We start from the raw sequence: 19,236 nt of genomic DNA on the forward strand, positions 1-19,236 counted from the left end.
TCACCTCACCTGCCCCACATTCTGACTCCCTCCCTTCCTTTCCAGTGCTGAAGAAGGGTCTGGGTCTGAAAGGCCGACTGTTCACTTCTCTGCATAGTTGCTGTCTGCCTCCTTGACTTTCCTCCAGCATTTTCCGTCTGTTGTTTTGGATTTCGGCATCTGCAGATTTTCTTCCGTTTGCTCACACGCGCATGCGCAGAGGTATGAGGTAAGCCCAAATATCACGCATGCGCTCAGTAGACGAGAGGCTCACAAAGACCGGCCGCAGGTAGGAGGGGTCTCCGGTGGGGAATTAATCAGCGGCGTCTGAAACGTGATTGACTGGCTATTACTGTGAGCTCCTGGCGCACTGGTCCTGCACCCCAGGACAGTCCCGGTCCGTTCCCTCTTTCTCAGCCCCACGATCCGTACCCAGTGCCGCCAGGCTTTCGGCTGATGAGCGCTGGGCCGCCGCCGTTTCTGTAGCGCATGCGCATCGCTTTATTGTTCGGTGGCTGACAGTTAGGTTTCTCGATCGTGGGGCCTTCTGGGTAAAGAGGCAGCCATGGATGATACTACCAAGCGTTGTTCCCGTACAGTCGAAGGAAATGGGAGCGAATGTATCTCCCAAACACTGCCGTGTTTCAGCTATGTAAATCCGAGGATTAGTAACTCGGAACAAAAATATAGTTCCCAGTTAATCTCGGTTGAAGAGTTTACCTTCCAGTCAGTGAGAATGTCAATTAGAGCTGTATGGAAATAAAACCTTCCGTCAGATTTAGTTCTCTCCGAGTAAATAACGATATGAAACACCTTTGCCTCGATGACAAGTGACTTGTGGCTTTTATATCACAAAAGTGCCGCAGTCCAATGAGAATAGCCACTGCCCTCCACTTTATATTAATTGGCATTGCCATCGATGGGTTCCTCACTGTCAATCAGCTGGTGGGAGGCGATCCAAATAATTAGTAAATCTCCAAGATCATACATGTGGAAACAAGTGCTCTTTGTAGTGTTGTGGAGCATGACCAGAACTTGAAATAATACCAAATGACCGAGACATATTGAGCCAAGTTTTAGGTTGACTGAAGTCAGAAATAGCCCATTCTCACACAGACAGGAATACAGTCAGAGAATTTGATGGTCAGTCAGAATGTCTGATCTGTGCCTTGTTAGAAGATGATTGCGTATTGAAATAGAAATCTACAATATATTACAGGCCCTTCGGCCCACAATGTTGTGTCATCCATGTAACCTATTCTAGAAACTGCTTTGGATTTCCCAACCACGTTGCACTCTGATTTTCTGAGCTCCATGTACATATCTGTCAAAAGACTCTATGGTATCTGCCTCTACCATCATCGCTGGCAGTGCATCCCATGCACCTACTACTGTCTGTGTGAAAAACCTACCTCTGACATCCCCTTTGACCCTACTTCCAACACCTTAAAACTATGCCCCTCGTGTTTGCCAATTCAGCCTTAGGAAAAATGTCTCTGGCTATCCACACGATCAATGCCTTTCATCATCTTTTGCACATCTGTCAGGTCACCTCTCATCTTCCGTCGCTCCAAAGTTCACTCAAACTATTCTCATAAGGCATGTTCTCCATTCCATGTAACATCCTTGTAAATCTCCTCTGCAGTCTTTCCATAGTATCCACATCCGTCCTGTAATGAGGTAACTGTACTGTGTGGGTTTTAAGAAAGTCTTATATAGCTGTAACATTACCTTACCGATCTTGAACTCAGTTCCATGGTTGATGAAGGCCTTCTTCACAACAATGTCAATCAGCACTGCAGCTTTGAGTGTAAAACTGACATGGACCACAAGATGTCACTGATCCACCACATTGTCAATAGTCCCAACATAATATTGTATTCTGTCTTCAAATGTGATGTACCAAAATGAACCACAGCACCCTTATCTGGGCTGAACTCCATCTGCCAGTTCTGCATCCTATCTGCATCCTGCTGTAACCTCTGGAGAACTGTCCAGACTCTTCACAACACCCTCAACTTTTGTGTCATCAGCACCCTTCTCCTTCCTCATCAAGATCATTTATAAACATCACAAAGAGAAGGAGTCTCAGAATACATCCCTGTGGAACACCACTGGTCACCATCCTCCATGCAGGATACAAACCATCTACAGTCACCTTTGGCTTCTGTGGGCAAGCCAATTCTGGATCCACAAAGCAAGGTCTACTTGGATCCTTGCCTCATTACTTTCTGAATGAGCCTCGCATGAGGAATCTTATCAAAAGTCTTACTGAAAGCCATGTACACTACATCCAATGCTCTACCTTCATCAGTGTGTTTTGTTACATCCTCAAAGAATTCAGTCAGGTTTGTAAGGCATGATCTGCCCTAGACAGAGCCATGCTGACTATCCCACGTCAGATTATGCTTCTACAAATGCTCATAAATCCTGCCTCTCAGGAACTTCTCCAACAACTTGCCCTCCACTGAAGTAAGAACCACTGGTCTGTAATTTCCTGGCTTGTCTCTACTCCCTTTTTTGTAAAGGGAAGAATGTCTTCTAATCCTCTGGTACTTTTCCTCTCCCTATTGATGTGCAAAGATCATCGCCAGAGGCGCAGCAATTTCCTCCCTCACTTCCCACAGTATCCTGGGGTTGAGTACCCCCAACTTGTGTTGAAGTTGGTAAAATTGTGATGCCAGGATATCATATAGAAACATGTAAAATTATGGAAGGAATAGATAAGACAGAGGCAGGAAAGTTGTTCCCACTGGTAGATGAGACTAGAACTAGAGGACATTGCCTCAAGATTTGGGGGAAGTTGGGATGGAGATGAGGAGGAACTGCTTTTCCCAGAGAGTGGTGAATCTGCAGATTTCTCTGCCTAATGAAGGAGTGGAGGCTACCTCAGTAAATATATTTAAGACAAGATTGGATAGATTTTTGCGTAGTTGGGGAATTAAGGGTTATGGGGAAAAGGCAGGTCAGTGGAGATGAGTCCATGGCCAGATCAGCCATGATCTTATTCAATGGCAGATCAGGCTCAAAGGGCCAGATGGCCAACTCCTGCTCCTATTTCTTATGTTCTCACCGCAGACTGAAATCTCTCCTGAAATATTGTCCTTCACCCATTGATGTCTTTTGCAAATATTTTCACAGGTTTGAAATGGCAGAACACTTGTGTACGGAAATCTCAAACACAACAACAAATCAGTTTTGCTGTCTGGATATTTAAGGAGCGACCAAATTTATTCTTTGCAACACCAGCACATCTGGTGTTGATTCTTGGAGGTGAAGAAATATCTCATCCCACCTGGTAATGTATTCTGTCTCTGAGATGAAGTTTTCTGTTTCTACTCTGTGAAATTCACTGGAACCGGGAGCTGAGAACACTCCAGCATATGTTCACTGGAGATCAGTTCTTCAACTGCATCAATCGTACAAGGCATTCAAACATCTGACTTTCTGAATTGCCAGAGAATTGTTCGCAGTAGATATCATTCTCCTTCTCTCAGTGTGGAAAGAGATTCACTCACAGGCTACCCGCAGACACGCCAGTGAGTTCACAGTGGAGAGAGGCCATTCACCCGCTCTGTGTGAGGGAGGGGAACCACTCAGTCATCCAGTCTGAAGATACGTCAGCAAGTTCACACCATAGTGAGATGCTCCACCTGTTCTGCAAGCGGGAAGCCATTCTGTTATTGATGCTAAAGGTATATCAGAAAATTCACCAGTGAGAGGACATTGACCTGCTCGGACGGTGGGAAGGCATTCACACACTCAACCACAACACAGTGACACCAGCGAGTTCACACCGAGGAGAAGCCATTCGCCTGCTCTGAATGTGGGGAAGGATTCACTCAATCATCTCAACTGAATGAACACCAGCTCGTTCACACAGAAAAGATGCCGTTCACCTGCTCAGACTGTGGGAAGGGATTCACTCAATCGTCCACACTACATAGGCACCAGCGAGTTCACACTGGGAAGAGGCCATTCACCTGCTCAGACTGTGGGAAGGGATTCATTCAGTCAAACGACCTGCTACAACATCAGTTAGTTCACACTGGGGAGAGACCATTCACCTGCTCAGTCTGTGGGAAGGGATTCAATCAGCGTTCTCAACTCCAGACACACCAGCGACTTCACACTGGGGAGAGGCCATTCATCTGCTCAGACTGTGGGAAGGGATTCATTCGCTTTTCTGCACTACAGAGTCATCGGCGAGTTCACACTAAGGAGAGGCTATTCACCTGCTCAGACTGTGGGAAGGGATTCACTCACTCGTCCAATCGACAGAGACACCAGCGAGTTCACACTGGGGAAAAGCCGTTCACTTGCTCTGAATGTGGGAAGGGATTTGCTCGGTCATCTGAACTGAAGGTACATCAGCGAGTTCACACTGGGGAGAAGCCATTCAGCTGCTCTGAATGTGGGAAAGGATTCATTCATTCATCTCAGCTCTTGAAACACCAGCAAATTCACACTGGGGTGAAACCATTCATCTGCTCTGAATGTGGGAAGGGATTCACCGATTCAGCTCATCTGAAAGAACATCAGTTTGTTCACACTGCGGAGAGACCGTTCACCTGCTCAGATTGTGGGAAAGGATTCATTTGGCATTCTCATCTGCTGACACACCAGTTAGATCACACTGGGGAGAAACCATTCACATGCTCTGAATGTGGGAAGGGATTCACTTGGCAATGTCAACTGAAGGAACATCAGCAAGTCCACACTGGGGAGAAGCCATTCACTTGCTCTGAATGTAGAAAGGTATTTTCTCGGTCATCTCAACTGAAGATACATCAGCGAGTTCACACTGGGGAGAGGCCGTTCAGCTGCTCTGAATGTGGGAAAGGATTCATTTCTTCATCTCAGCTCTTGAAACACCAGCGAATTCACACTGGGGAGAAACCATTCATCTGCTCACAATGTGGGAAGGGATTCACCTATTCAAGTCAGCTGAAAGAACATCAGTTTGTTCACACTGCGGAGAGGCCGTTCACCTGCTCAGACTGTGGGAAAGGATTCATTCGGCATTCTCAACTACTGACACACCAGTTAGATCACACTGGGGAGAAACCATTCATCTGCTCTGAATGTGGGATGGGATTCACCCATTCAGCTCAACTGAAGGAACATCAGCGACTCCACACTGGGGAATGGCCATTCACTTGCTCAGTTTGTGGGAAGGGATTCACTCGGTCATCTCAACTGAAGGTGCATCAGCGATTCCACACTGGGGAGAAACCTTTCAGCTGCTCTGAATGTGGTAAGGGATTCACTCGGTCATGTCAACTGAAGCTACATCAGCGAGTTCACACTGGGGAGAAACCATTCAGCTGCTCTGAATGTGGGAAAAGATTCACTGGGTCATCTCGACTGAAGGTACATCAGCGAGTTCACACTGGGGAGAGGCCATTCACGTGTTCTGAATGTGGGAAGGGATTCATTGAGTCATCTCAACTCAAGAAACATCAGTTTGTTCACACTCAGGAGAGGCCATTCAGATGCTCTGAATGTGGGAAGGGTTTTGCTCGGTCATTTCAACTGAAGGTACATCAGCGAGAACACACTGGGGAGAGACCATTCAGCTGCTCTGAATGTGGGAAGGGATTCACTCTGTCATCCAAACTTGTGAGCCACTACCGAATTCACACGAGGGAGAAACTCCTCACCTGCTCAGATTGTGGGAAGGAATTCACTCGGTCGTCTGAGTTTAAAATACATCAGCGAATTCACACTGGGGGGTGCCACTCACCTGTTCTGAATGTGGGAAAGAATTCACTTAGACAACTCAATTAAGACTATAAGATATAGGAGCAGAAGTAGGCCATTCGGCCTTTCAAGGCTGCTCCACCATTCAGTCATGGGCTGATCCAATTCTTTCCAGTCATCCCCACTCCCCTGCCTTCTCCCCATACCCTTTGATGCCCTGGCTAATCAAGAACCTATCTCTCTCTGCCTTATATGCGCCAAATGACTTGGCCTCCACAGTTGATTGTGGCAACAAATTCCACAAATATACCACCGTCTGAGAAAAGTAAGTTCTCCTCATCTCCGTTCTAAACGGATGTCCTCCAATCCTGAAGTTGTGCCCTCTTGTCATAGACTCCCCTCCCATGGAGAATAACTTTCCCATATCTAATCTGTTCAGAGCTTTTAACATTCAGAATGTTTCAATGAGATTCCCCTTCTGACCACTGTTCTCCTGAACTCCGGGGAATACAGCCCAAGAGAAGACAGATGCTTCTCGTATGGTAACTCTTTCATTCCTGGAATCATTCTTATGAATCTTCTCTGAACCCCCTGCAATGTCAGTATATCCATTCTAAAATAAGGAACCCAAAACTGCTCACAATACTCCAAGTGTGGTCTCACGAGTGCCTTATAGAGCCTCAACATCACATCCCTGCTCTTATATTCTGTACCTCGAGAAATGAATGCCACCATTGCATTCACCTTCTTCACCACCGACTCAGCCTGGAGGTTAACCTTTAGGGTATCCTGCACAAGGACTTCCAAGTTTCTTTCCAGCTCTGCATTTTCAATTCTCTCCCAATCTAAGTAATTGTCTGCCTGTTTATTTCTTTCACCAATATGCATGACCATACACTTTCCAACATTGTATTTGGTCCATTCCCTGAAACTATCTAAATCTCTCTGCCAGCACTCTGTTTCCTCAGCACTACCTGCTCGTCCACCTACCTTTGTATCATCGGCAAATTTTTCCACAGATCCATTAATCCAACAGTCCGAGTCATTGACATACATCGTAAAAAGCAGTGGTCTCAACACCGCCTACAGTGGAACTCCATTGGTAACCGGCAGCCAGCCAGAATAGGATCCCTTTATTCCCACTCTGTTTTCTGTTGATCAGCCAATGCTCCAACCATGGTAGTAAATTCCCTCTAACTCCATGGGATTTATCTTGCTAAGCAGCCACATGTGCAGCACCTTTCAAAGGCCCCTGAAAATCCAAGTATACCACATCTACTACATCCCCTTTGTCTACCCAACTTGTAATTTCCACAAAGAATTGCAGTAGGTTAGTAAGGCAGGATTTTCCTTTCAGGAAACCACGCAGGCTTTGGCCTATCTTGTCATGTGCCTCCCGGTACTCCGTAATCTCATCCATAACAATCGATTCCAGCAACTTCCCAACCACTGAAGTCAGGCTTTCAGGTCTGTAGTTTCTTTTCTGCTGCCCCCCACCCTTCTTAAATAGCAGAGTAACATTTGTAATTTTCCAGTCATCAGGTACTATGCCAGAATCTATCGATTCTTGAAAGATCTTTAGTAATGCCTACAAAATCTCTCCAGCTATTTCCTTCAGAACCTGAAGGTGCATTCCATCAGGTCCAGGAGATTTATCCACCCTCAGATCCAGGAGATTTATCCACCCTCAGACCTTTAACCTTCCTGAGCACCTTCTCAGCTGTAACTTTCACTGCATGTGCTTCACTCTCCTGACACTCTTGAATGTCCGATACTCAGTACTGCAGATGTCTTCCACCGTGAAGAATCATGCAAAATACGCATTCAGTTCCTCTGCCATCCCTATCTCCCATCACAACATCGCCTGTATCATTTTCTATTGGTCGTATATCTATTCTCAACTCTATTTTACCCAGTGGCAGCCATCCTTTAGCCAAGTTTCAGGTTTGGCCACAACGTCATATTGCTAATCTAGCTGAATTTCAAGACCATCCACTTTATTTCTTATGCTGCGAGCACTCAAATACAGCTCTGTGTGGTGCACCCTCTCCAAACCTGTCTTGCTGCGTTTTGGAGGACAGGAACCCCTGAACTTGCCGGAAGGTCTGAGGAATGGAAATTAAACTTAACTGAGAAGATGCTGGGACATGAAAATGCATTTTGGACCGATGAGGCTGATGTTTGTTACTCCAGGATTACTTACAACACTATTGGAGCGACCAAGGACACCCCTTTCTGAGAGAGGTCTCGCCCGTCATCCGGTATTGAATGAACTCTGCACGTATACACAGGGGAGAAACTGTACAACTGCTCAGACTGCGGGAAGGAATTCACTCAGTCATCTCAACTGAATGAACATCAGCGAGTTCACACTGGGTAGAAACCGTTCACCTGTTCCAACTGGGAATGAATTCACACTTTTATCTCGCCTGACTACACACCAGACTGTTTTCAGCAGTGAGAGGACGTTGACCTGCTCAGACTGTGGGAAGGCATTCACACTCTCATCCACACTGCAGAGACAGTGGCGGGTTCACACTGTGGTGAGGGTGGTCACCTGCTCTGAATGTGGGATGGGTTTCAATCAGTCATTCATCCTTGTGTCACTCTGCCGGGCTTTGACCCATTGTTAATCGGAGAGATCAGAAGCTTGAGAGGACGGAATTCACTCAAGTTCGCCAGCTGAGCATTAAAGGCAGTGGTTTCAGGGCAGGTTATTTTTGAGCTTTCACCAGGGGCCAATCAACAGTCAGGCAGCAGCAAATGGAGTGACCGATGCTGGACTGGGCAGAGTTGGAGTGGAGACTTTGAGGCTTTACCTCTTTGAGGGTTCAGTCAGGACAGCCTTCGCACAGAGAAGGCAACATTATACTGGAGGTGGAAGTGTTTTTGCCCCCTTCCTCACATTTGCTCAGTTAGAACAGTCAAGATGCCAGGCAGGATAGTGGAAAGCTCCTCTTGCGGGATGTGGGAAGGCAGGAGACCCTCCTGTGTCCCTGATAACTACACCTGTGAGAAGGGCATCCAGCTTCAGCTCCGAATAATCCACATTAAGGAGTGGGAGCTGGAACTGGATGAACTCCAGATCACTCGGGAGGCCGAAGGGGTGATAGGTCGGACATATAGAGAGGTAGTTGTAACCTGGCTGTACGCCACAGGAAACTGAGTGACAGTCGCAAAGCAGAAAGTGGGGTGGGGGAACAGCAAGTGCAGTGTACCCCTGTGTCCATCCCCCTGAACAACACATATATCACTTTGGTCACAGTTAGAGACAGTGGGATGACCTGGCAAAGGAAGGTCACAGCAGGAGGGTCTCTGACACTTAGTCTGGCCCTGAAACTGAGAAAGGAAGGGTGGAGAAGAGGTGAGCTGTGGTCATTGGTGAATCATTAGCTAAGGGAACTTACTGAATGTTCCGTGGGTAAGAATGAGATTCCAGGATGGTATGTAGCTTCCTGTGTGCTCCAGGTCTGGGTTATCTCCGGCCGAGCACTCAGCTTTGCTCAGGAGGGTGAACAGTGAAGGTCGTGATCTATGTGGGTACCAATGATATGGGCTGGTAGAGTAACAAGGTTCTGCAAAGGGAGTTCAGGGAGTGAGGTGCTAAGTTAAAGGGCAGCTCGTCCAGGGCTGTGACCAAAGGTCTGTCATCTGTGCCACATGCCAAGAATAGGAAGATTTTACAATTTAACATGTGTCTAAGGATTTGGTGCAGGAGGGAGGGCATAATGTTATTGGATCATTTGATCCCGCAAGGATTACTGTATGTACAGGAGTTTGAGTGCATTGGCGGAAGAGGGGACATCGTTGCTGGAGGGTGAAGTGGGCAGACAGGTCTCTCTCTCTCTCTCTCTCTCTCTCACACACACACACACACACACACACACACACACACACAAACATATGCAGTGGAGTGTGAGGGAGGGGAGTGAGGAGGGATAAGGGGAATGAGGAAGATGGTGTTAGGGCTCATTCACAAAGTCTCAGACTCACCCAACCGTCCCCCTCTGGAATTGGTCCCATTCCCTACCCCAGGCTGGGGGTGGGCATTGATTTGCCTTACCAACAAGAAAATGAATTGTTTGATAGCATCTGGTTAACACATTTTGATAATAAATTTACGTTGAACTTTTCAATGTTTTGTGTGTAAAACATGTACTTATGAGAAATGGTCTCAGTGAAGGTCTGAACTGGTACATTATTGGTACAGTGTCTGTGGGGGGAGGTTAGCAACACGAAAGGGTCAATAACTTCACTGGGTATTTTTTATAAGCCGCCCAATAGTAACAGGGATATCGAGGGGCAGATAGGGAAACAGATCCTAGCAAGGTGTAATAATAACAGAGTTGTCATGATGGGAGATTTTAATTTCCCAAATATCGATTGACATCTCCCTAGAGCAAGGGGTTTAGATGGGGTGTTAGGTCTGAGCAGGAAGGTTTCTTGACTCAATTTGTAGATAAGCCTATAAGAGGAGAGGCTGTACTTGATTTGGTATTGGGAAAAGAACCTGGTCAGCTGTCAGATCTCAGTGGGAGAGCATTTTGCAGATAGTGATTTTAGATTTCGATTATGGGGACATGCAGTCCTCTTTCATTGTCATTTAGTAATGCATGCATTAAGAAGTGATACAATGTTTTTCCAGAATGATATCACAGAAACACATGACAAACCGACTGAAAAACTGACAAAAAACATATAATTGTAACATATAGTTTCAACAGTGCAAAGCAATATCGTAATTTGATAAGAACAGACCATGGGCACGGTAAAAAATCTCAAAGTCCCATCATCTCACGCGGACGGTGAACCTCCAGTGCCGCAAACTTGCTGATGCAGCATCCTGGAAGCATCTGACCACAGTCTGACTCCGAGTCCGTACGAAAACTCCGAGCCTCCGACCAGCTCTCCGACACCGAGCACCATCTCTGCCGAGCGCTTTGACCCCGGCCCCAGCAACAGGCAATAGGCAAAGCCGAGGATGTGGGGCCTTTCCCTCCGGAGATTCTCGATCACACAGTAGCAGCGGCAGTGAAGCGGGCATTTCAGAAGTTTCTCCGGGTGTTCCTCCGTGCTTCTTCACGTCTGTCTCCATCAAATCAGGATTGTGCACGGCCCCCTAGTTAACACTGATGATAATTCTATCTCCTTTAGAATAGCATTGGAGAGAGATAGGAACAGAGAAGTTAGAAAGCGTTTAATTGGAGTAAGGAAAATTATAAGGCTATTAGGCAGGAAATTGGAAACTGATGTTCTTAGGGAAAAGTATGGAAGAAATGTGGCAACTGTTCAGGGGATATTTGTGTGGGATTCTGCATGGGAACGTTCCAATGAGACAAGAAGTTATGATAGGGTACAGGAACCGTGGTGTACAGAGGCTGTAATAAATCTAGTCAAGAAGAAAGAAAAAAGCTTACAAAAGGTTCAGAGAGCTAGGTAATGTTAGAGATCGAGAAGATTATAAGGCTAATAGGAAGGAGTTTAAGAAGGAAATTAGGAGAGCCAGAAGGGACCATGAGAAGGCCTTGGCGGGCAGGATTATGGAAAACCCCAAGGTACCCCAAGTATGTGAAGGGCAAGAGGATAAGATGTGAAAGATTAGGACCTATCATGTGTGACAGTGGGAAAGTGTGTATAGAACCAGAGGAAATAGCGGAAGTACTTAATGAATATTTTACTTCAGTATTCACTATGGAAAAGGATCTTGGTGACTGTATTGATGACTTTCAGCAGACTGAAAAGCTTGAGCATGTAGATATTAAGAAAGAGGATGTGCTGGAGCTTTTGGAAAGCATCAAGTTGGATAAGTCGCCGGGACCGGATGAGATGTACCCCAGGCTGCTGTGGGAGGCGAGGGAGGAGATTGCTGAGCCTCTGGCGATGATCTTTGCATCATCAATGGGGACGGGAGAGGTTCAGGAGGATTGGAGGGTTGCAGATGTTGTTCCTTTATTCAAGAAAGGGAGTAGAGATAGCCCAGGAAATTACAGACCAGTGAGCCTTACCTTAGTGGTTGGTAAGTTGATGGAGAAGATCCTAAGAGGCAGGATTTATGAACATTTGGAGAGGTATAATATTATTAGGAATAGTCAGCATGGTGTTGTCAAGGGCAGGTCGTGCCTTACGAGCCTGATTGAATTTTTTGAGGATGTGACTGATCGCATTGATGAAGGAAGAGCAGTAGATGTCGTGTATATGGATTTCAGCAAGGCATTTGATAAGGTACCCCATGCAAGGCTTATTGAGAAAGTAAGGAGATAATGGATCCAAGGGGACATTGCTTTGTGGATCCAGAACTGGCTTGCCCACAGAAGGCAAAAAGTGGCTGTAGACGGGTCATAATCTGCATGGAGCTTGGTCACGAGTGGTGTGCCTCAGGGATCTGTTCTGAGACCCTTACTCTTCGTGATTTTTATAAATGACCTAATGAGGATGTGGAGGGATGGGTTAGAAAGTCTGTTGATGACACAAAGGTTGGAGGTGTTGTGGATAGTGTGGAGGGCTGTCAGAGGTTACAGCGGGACATTGATAGGATGCAAAACTGGGCTGAGAAATGGCAGATGGAGTTCAACCCAGATACGTGTGAAGTGGTTGATTTTGATAGGTCAAATATGATGGCAGAATATAGTATTAATGGTAAGACTCTTGGCAGTGTGGAGGATGAGAGGGATCTTGGGGTCCGAGTCCATAGGACGCCCAAAGCAGCTGTGCAGGTTGACTCTCTGGTTAAGAAGGCGTACAGTGTATTGGCCTTCATCAATTGTGGGATTGAATTTAGGATCCGAGAGGTAATGTTGCAGCTATATAGGACCCTGGTCAGACCCCATTTGGAGTACTGTGCTCAGTTCTGGTCGCCTCCCAACAGGAAGGATGCAGAAGCCATAGAAAGGGTGCAGAGGAGATTTACAAAGATTTGCCTGGATTGGAGAGCATACCTAATGAGAATAGGTTGAGTGAATTCGGCCTTTTCACCTTGGAGCGACGGAAGATGAGAGGTGACCTGATAGTGGTATATAAGATGATTGGAGGCATTGATCATGTGGATAGTCAGAGGCTTTTCCCAGGGCTGAAATGGTTGCCACAAGAGTGCGCATGCGCCGGTCGTGCATACAGCCTGGTACAGCCGTTCCGATCTATTCTTACTTTCTTCTTCTTACTTTTTAATTTACGTTATTTTTTGTATTCTTTTTCTCACGGTAACACGTCGAAGCTGCACCCTCTCTAACATGCTGGTAGAGAGAGTTTTATTTGTTTTTTTTTTAAGCGCTGGAGATGGTCACACCCCGACACGCGGGACAGAAGCAAGGTCGCATTGTGTATTCCAGGGACCAGCTAATGCCGGCGGGTTTACCGAGCAGAGCGGCGGAAATCCGGAGGAAAACACGCAGAGGATGCAGAGGGGGATCACAAAGTCGAGGAAAGAGGACCGGGTCGAGACAACAGAGACTTTTGGAAAAGAGGAGTTCGTGGGTAATACCGCTCCGGCTGACCGGAAGTGCTCTGAGAGCGGTAAGCATTAAGGAATAGGGAGCTTACTGATCTGGTTAACAACAGGTGGTGCAATCCGGGGCATATTACGATCGAGGAACGTGTTTGCAGACTGGATATTGAACTTTTTACTGTTGGACTTTTGCCACATTCCACCGTGATACAACACTGGGCGGCGCGGGAGATCGTTCCTGCTTTTGGCCATCGAACGTGCAGCTCCTCCCGTGGAGGGTCAGACACCCTGAGCCAATAGACTGGTCCTGGACTTATTTTCCATCTGGCATAGTTTGCATTTTGTTGTTTGATTGTTTATGGTTTTTGTATTGCTATATTTACGCTCTATTCTTGGTTGGTGCAGCTGCAACGAAACCAAATTTCCCTCGGGATTAATAAAGTATATCTATCTAATCAGGACTCAGGTTTAAGGTGCTGGGGAGTAGGTACAGAGGAGCTGTCAGGGGTAATTTTTTACGCAGAGAGTGGTGAGTGCGTGGAATGGGCTGCCGGCAACGGTGGTAGAGGTGGATACGACAGGGTCTTTTAAGAGACTTTTGGATAGGTACATGGAGCTTAGAAAAATAGAGGGCTCTGGGTAAGCCTCGTAATTTCTAATGTAGGGACATTTTCGGCACAACTTTGTGGGCGAAGGGCCTGTATTATGCTGTAGGGTTTCTATGTTTCTATTATTATAGTTCTACGTTTTATTTTTGGCAAGGTCTGCGCACTTCCAAGTGAGTTTGTAAATGACGCTTCCGTCACGAAGTTTCCACTCGGGATCAAATGCGCATGCGTAGAGGTCTGGTTCTACACTCCGCAGCAGCCCCGATGCTTTCCCTCTTTCTCAGCCCCACAATCTGTACTCGAGCCCCAGGGACCTTTCGTCTGATGAGCGCTGCAGCCGCGGCCAGCCCTGCGGCGCATGCGCATCGCTGGATCATTGCACAGCGAGTAGACAGGTTTCCTGTTCCTCCGGCATTCTGGGTAAAGAGGCAGCCATGGGTGAAATTGCCAGCCTTGTCGCGGTACAGGCGGAGGAAATGCTGTGGGTGGATGTATCTCCCAACTACTGCCAAGCTCCAGCTATTTCAATCCGAGGATTAAGAACTCGGAACAAAAATATAGTTCAAGTTAATCTCGGATGAATAGTCTACCTTCCAGTCAGTGAAAATGTCATTTAGTGCTGAATTGTGGGGGGGGGGGGGGGGACACATTCCGTCAGCTTTTGTTTTCTCCGGGTAAATAAGGACACGAAACATGTTTGTCTTCGATGACAAGTGACTTCTGACTTTCACATCACAAAAGTGCCACACTCGAAAAACTGCTGCCCTCCCCTTCATATTAATTGGCATTGCCATCGATGGGTTCATCTCTGTCAATCAGCTCGGGAGAGGGGATCCGAGGAATTAGAAAATCTCCAGGATCAGACACGTAGTAACAAAGGCTTTTTGTAGTGTTGTGGAACATGACCAGAACTTGAAATAATTTCAAAGGACAGAGACAAATTGAGCCAAGTCACAGGTTAATTGAGGGCAGAAATAGCCCATTCTCATCCAGACAGGAATACAATCAGAGAATTTTCTGGTCAGTTAGGATGCCTGATCATAGCCCAGTTAGAAGATGAGGAGTTCATAGATAAACATAGAAATCTACAGTACATTACTAACCCTTTGGCTCCAACTTGAGGTGAACTTTCTAACATTGTGATGCTGGAGCTCATGACAGACTAAAATCTCACTTGAAATATTGTCCTTCATCCACTGATATCTTTTGCAAATATTTTTACAGGTTTAAAATGCCAGAACACTTGTGCATGGGGATCTCAAACACAGCAGCACGTCAGTTTTGCTGTCTCTGAATGGATATTTAAGGAGTGAGCAAATATTGTCTTTGCAACAACAACACATCTGTTGTCGATCCTTGGAGATGAAGAAGTATCTCATCCAAACTGGAAATGTATTTTGTGTCTGAAATGAAGTTTTCTGTTGTAACTCAGTGTTATTCACTGGAACCGGGAGCTGAGAACACACCAGCATTTGTTCACTGGAGATCAGTTCAACTGTATTGATTCTACAAGCAATTCAAATGTCTGACTTTCACCTGTTCTATGTGTAGGAGGGGAACTGCTCAGTCATCCAGCCTGAAGATAGATGAGCAATTTCACACCATAGTGAGATGCTCCACCTGTTCTGACTGTGGGAAGTAATTCATTCTGTCATTGATGCGAAAGATATATCCAAAAATTCAGCAGTCAGAAGATATTGACCTGCTGTGAGTGTGGGACGGCAATTACACACTCAAACACACCACAGTGACACCAGCAAGTTTACAGCATGGAAAAGTCATTTTCCAGCTCTGAATGTGGGAAAGGATTCACTCAGTTATCTCCACTGAATGAACACCAGCGGGTTCACACTGAGAAGATGCCGTTCACCTGCTCAGACTGCGGGAAGGGATTCACTCACTCATCCACACTTCAGAGGCACCAGCGAGTTCACACTGGGGAGAGGCCATTCACCTGCTCAGACTGTGGGAAAGGATTTTCTCGGTCATTTCAACTGAAGGTACATCAGCGAGTTCACACCGGAGAGAAACCATTCTGCTGCTCTGAATGTGGGAAGAGATTCACTCAGTCATCCACACTTGTGAAGCACTATCGAATTCACACTGGGGAGAAGCCATTCACCTGCTCAGACTGTGGGAAGGGATTCACTCAGTCAGTTCAACTAAAGAAACATCAGTTTGTTCACACTGGGGAGAAACCATTCATCTGCTCAGTTTGTGGGAAGGGATTCACACGGTCGTCTGACTTAAAAGTACATCAACTCGTTCACACTGGAGAGAAACCATTCACCTGCTCAGATTGTGGAAAAGAATTTGCACGGTCATCGGACTTGAAAGTGCATCAACGACTTCATACCGGGGAGAAGCTATTCACCTGCTCCGAATGTGGGAAGAGATTCACTCGATCTTCTCACCTACTGACACACCAATTAGTTCACACTGGGGAGAAACCATTCACCTGCTCAGTCTGTGGGAAGGAATTCATTCGGTCATCTGACTTCAAAGTGCATCAGCGAGTTCACACTGGGGAGAAGCCGTTCACCTGCTCTGAATGTGGGAAAGGATTCACTCGGTCTTCGCAATTGAAGGAACATCAGCGAATTCACACTGGGGAGAAACTTTTCAACTGCTCAGACTGTGGGAAGACATTCACTCAGTCATCCATGCTACAGACACACCAGAGAGTTCACACTGGGGAGAGGCCATTCACCTGCTCTGAATGTGGGAAGGCATTCACTAGTTCCACTCAATTACTGACACACCAGTTCATTCACACTGGGGAGAGGCCATTCACCTGCTCAGACTGTGGGAAGACATTCACTCAGTCATCTCAATTGAAAAAACATCAGCAAGTTCACAGTGGGTAGAAACTGTTCACCTTCCTCAGATTGTCGGAAGAGATTCACTCAGACATCTCACCTAACGACACACCAGACTGTTTTCAGCAGTGAGAGGACGTTGACCTGCTCAGACTGTGGGAAGGCATTCACACACTCATCCACACTGCAGAGACAGTGGCGGGTTCACACTGTGGTGAGGGTGGTCACCTGCTCTGAATGTGGGATGGGTTTCAATCAGTCATTCATCCTTGTGTCACCCTGCCGGGCTTTGACCCATCGTTAATCGGAGAGATCAGAAGCTTCAGAGGATGTGATTCACTCAGGTTTGACAATTGAGTATTAATGGCAGTGGCTCAGGACGGTATTTATTAAAGCTTTGAGCAGTGGCCAATCAGTGTACAGGATTTATTATCAAAAATAACTTAATGTTAGGCAGGAGCAAGAGGAGTGGCCCATGTTAGAGTGGACAAAGTTGGAGCGGAGACTTTGAGGTTTCAGTGAGGAGAGCCATCAATCAGAGAAGGCAAAATTATGCTGGAGGTGGAACTTTTTTTTGCCCCCTTCTTTACATTTGCTCAATGAGAACAGTCGAGATGCCAGGCAGGATAGTGGAAAGCTCCTCTGGCAGGATGTGGGAAGGCAGGGGACCCTCCTGTGTCCCTGGTAACTACACCTGTGAGAAGGGCATCGGGCTTCAGCTCCGAATGATTCACATTGAGGAGTTGGAGCTGGAACTGGATGAACCCCAGACCATTCGGGAGGCTGAAGGGGTGATAGGTAGGACATATAGAGAGGTAGTTGCACCCAAGGTGACAGCACAAGAAACTGGGTGACAGTCAGGGAGGAGAAAGGGGTAAAACAGTGAGTGCAGTGCACCCCTGTGGCCATCCCCCTGAACAACACATATATCACCTTAGATGCTGTTGGGATGGGGGGATGACCTCACAAAGTGAAGTCACAGCTGTAGGGTCTCTGGCACTTGGTATGGTTCTAAGGCTCAGATGGGAAGCGGGGTAGACTAACAAGGTTCTGCAAAGGAAGTTCAGTTAGTGAGGTGCTAAGTAAAGAGACAACTCATCCAGGGCTGTGATCTCAGGACTGCCATCCATGCCATGTGCCAGGAGTAGGAAGGAGAAACAGTTTAACACGTGGCTAAGGAGTTGGAGCAAGAGGGAGGACATAACATTTTTGGATCAATTCAGCCCACAGGGATTGCAGTGTGCACAGGAGTGTGAGTGCGTTGGGGAGAGGGGACATCGTTGATGGAGGGTGAGTGGGCAGGCAGGTCTCTCTCTATCTCACAAACACATGCAGTGGAGTGTGAGGGAGGGGAGTGAGAAGAGGAAGGGAAATGAGGAGTTTGGAGTTAGGGCTCCTTCACAAAGTCCCAGACTCACCCAGCCCTCTCCCTCTGGAATTGGTCCCATTCCTGACCCCAGGCTGGAGGTGGGCATTGAGTTACCTTGCAAACATTTTGTGAAGTGTTCGAAAGCAGCTGGTTAACACAGTTTGATAATAAATTTATGTTGAACTTGTACATTGAAATGTATTGTTTGAGAAACATGTACTGATGAAAAATGGTCTCAGTGAAGGTCCAGGAGTGGAAAATGAACCGGTGTTCAGCCCCATTGCTCCGTGCCAGACAAGAACCTCTATCTGAGTCTGTCCCGTCTGTCTGTGCTTGACACGCCTCCCTCTAAAGTTTCCTCTTTCCGTCGCTATCCCAGTGTCTTTTATTTTCCTTCACAACATCATTCTCCTGCCTTCTCCCCATAACCTTTGATGCCTTTACTAATCAAGCACCGGTCAATATATGCTTTAACTAAACAGGATGACTTGGCCTCTGAGCCGTCCATGGTAATGAATTCCACGGGTCCCTCCTCTCTAAATGCATGATCTCTGGTATTAGACATTGTGGCACAGAAGGTTAAAAATGTCAGCTATCTACTCTATCGAGATCTTTCGTAATCTTATCAAGTTCTATCAGGTCACCCTAAGCCTCCTCCACTCCAGAGAAAACAGCCCAAGTTTGTCCAAACTCTCCTCACACAGTAGCTCATGATTCCAATCCACACAACATCTTGGTGAACCTCTTCTGCAATCTCCTCATTGCTGCCCCAAACACCAGTGGCGTAATGGACTTCACGTAAGTAAATGGTGGATTGTTGATTAATAAGGGTGTCAAAGGTGACCGCTAGAAGGCAGCAGCGTGGGGTTCAGAGGGAACATCCAATAGCCGTGATCGAATGGTGGAGAAGACTCAATGGACGGAATGGGTATTTCAGTTTCTACTGAATTGTTGTATAGTGTTGAGATGGCGAAGCGGTGGGGAGTAAGGTGCGGGTGCAGGTAAGAGTGAGTGTCCAGGTAGCAGATGGCGTTAAGCACCTTTTCACCACGTCTGGTAACCAATAACAATTAACTCAGAGTGGATCAGTCATAAGTGCCTTTATGTTTCCTTGCAGCAAGGGAAGACTAGCACTGCCCAAATGCTGGTAATAGCTTTAGCAAAAAGAAACAATACCATCACCCCTTTGGACACAAGTTGAAGGACAGGGTGCATTCTGTTGTCTGCTGAAACAATGTTTGGCATTCTTCCAGTCACACAGCTGCGGTACTGCACTCAAGTGCTCAGGTACCATCAGCATCATGTTGCACGAAGATT

General features: G+C 46.6%; 1 protein-coding gene across 1 annotated transcript; it reads left to right on the forward strand.

Annotated features, from left to right (window-relative positions):
* Positions 1-243: 243 nt before the first annotated feature.
* LOC140184974 (uncharacterized) lies at positions 244-16,808 on the forward strand. Its single transcript, XM_072238213.1, has 4 exons — positions 244-268; positions 3,121-5,768; positions 14,016-14,151; positions 15,585-16,808. Exons 2-4 carry the CDS (start codon positions 3,868-3,870, stop codon positions 16,596-16,598), a joined length of 3,051 nt encoding a protein of 1,016 aa, XP_072094314.1. The 5' UTR covers positions 244-268; positions 3,121-3,867; the 3' UTR covers positions 16,599-16,808.
* The last annotated feature ends 2,428 nt before the right edge of the window (positions 16,809-19,236 follow it).

The sequence above is a fragment of the Mobula birostris genome, chromosome 20 (assembly GCF_030028105.1).
Source record: "Mobula birostris isolate sMobBir1 chromosome 20, sMobBir1.hap1, whole genome shotgun sequence".
Lineage (NCBI taxonomy): Eukaryota > Metazoa > Chordata > Chondrichthyes > Myliobatiformes > Myliobatidae > Mobula > Mobula birostris.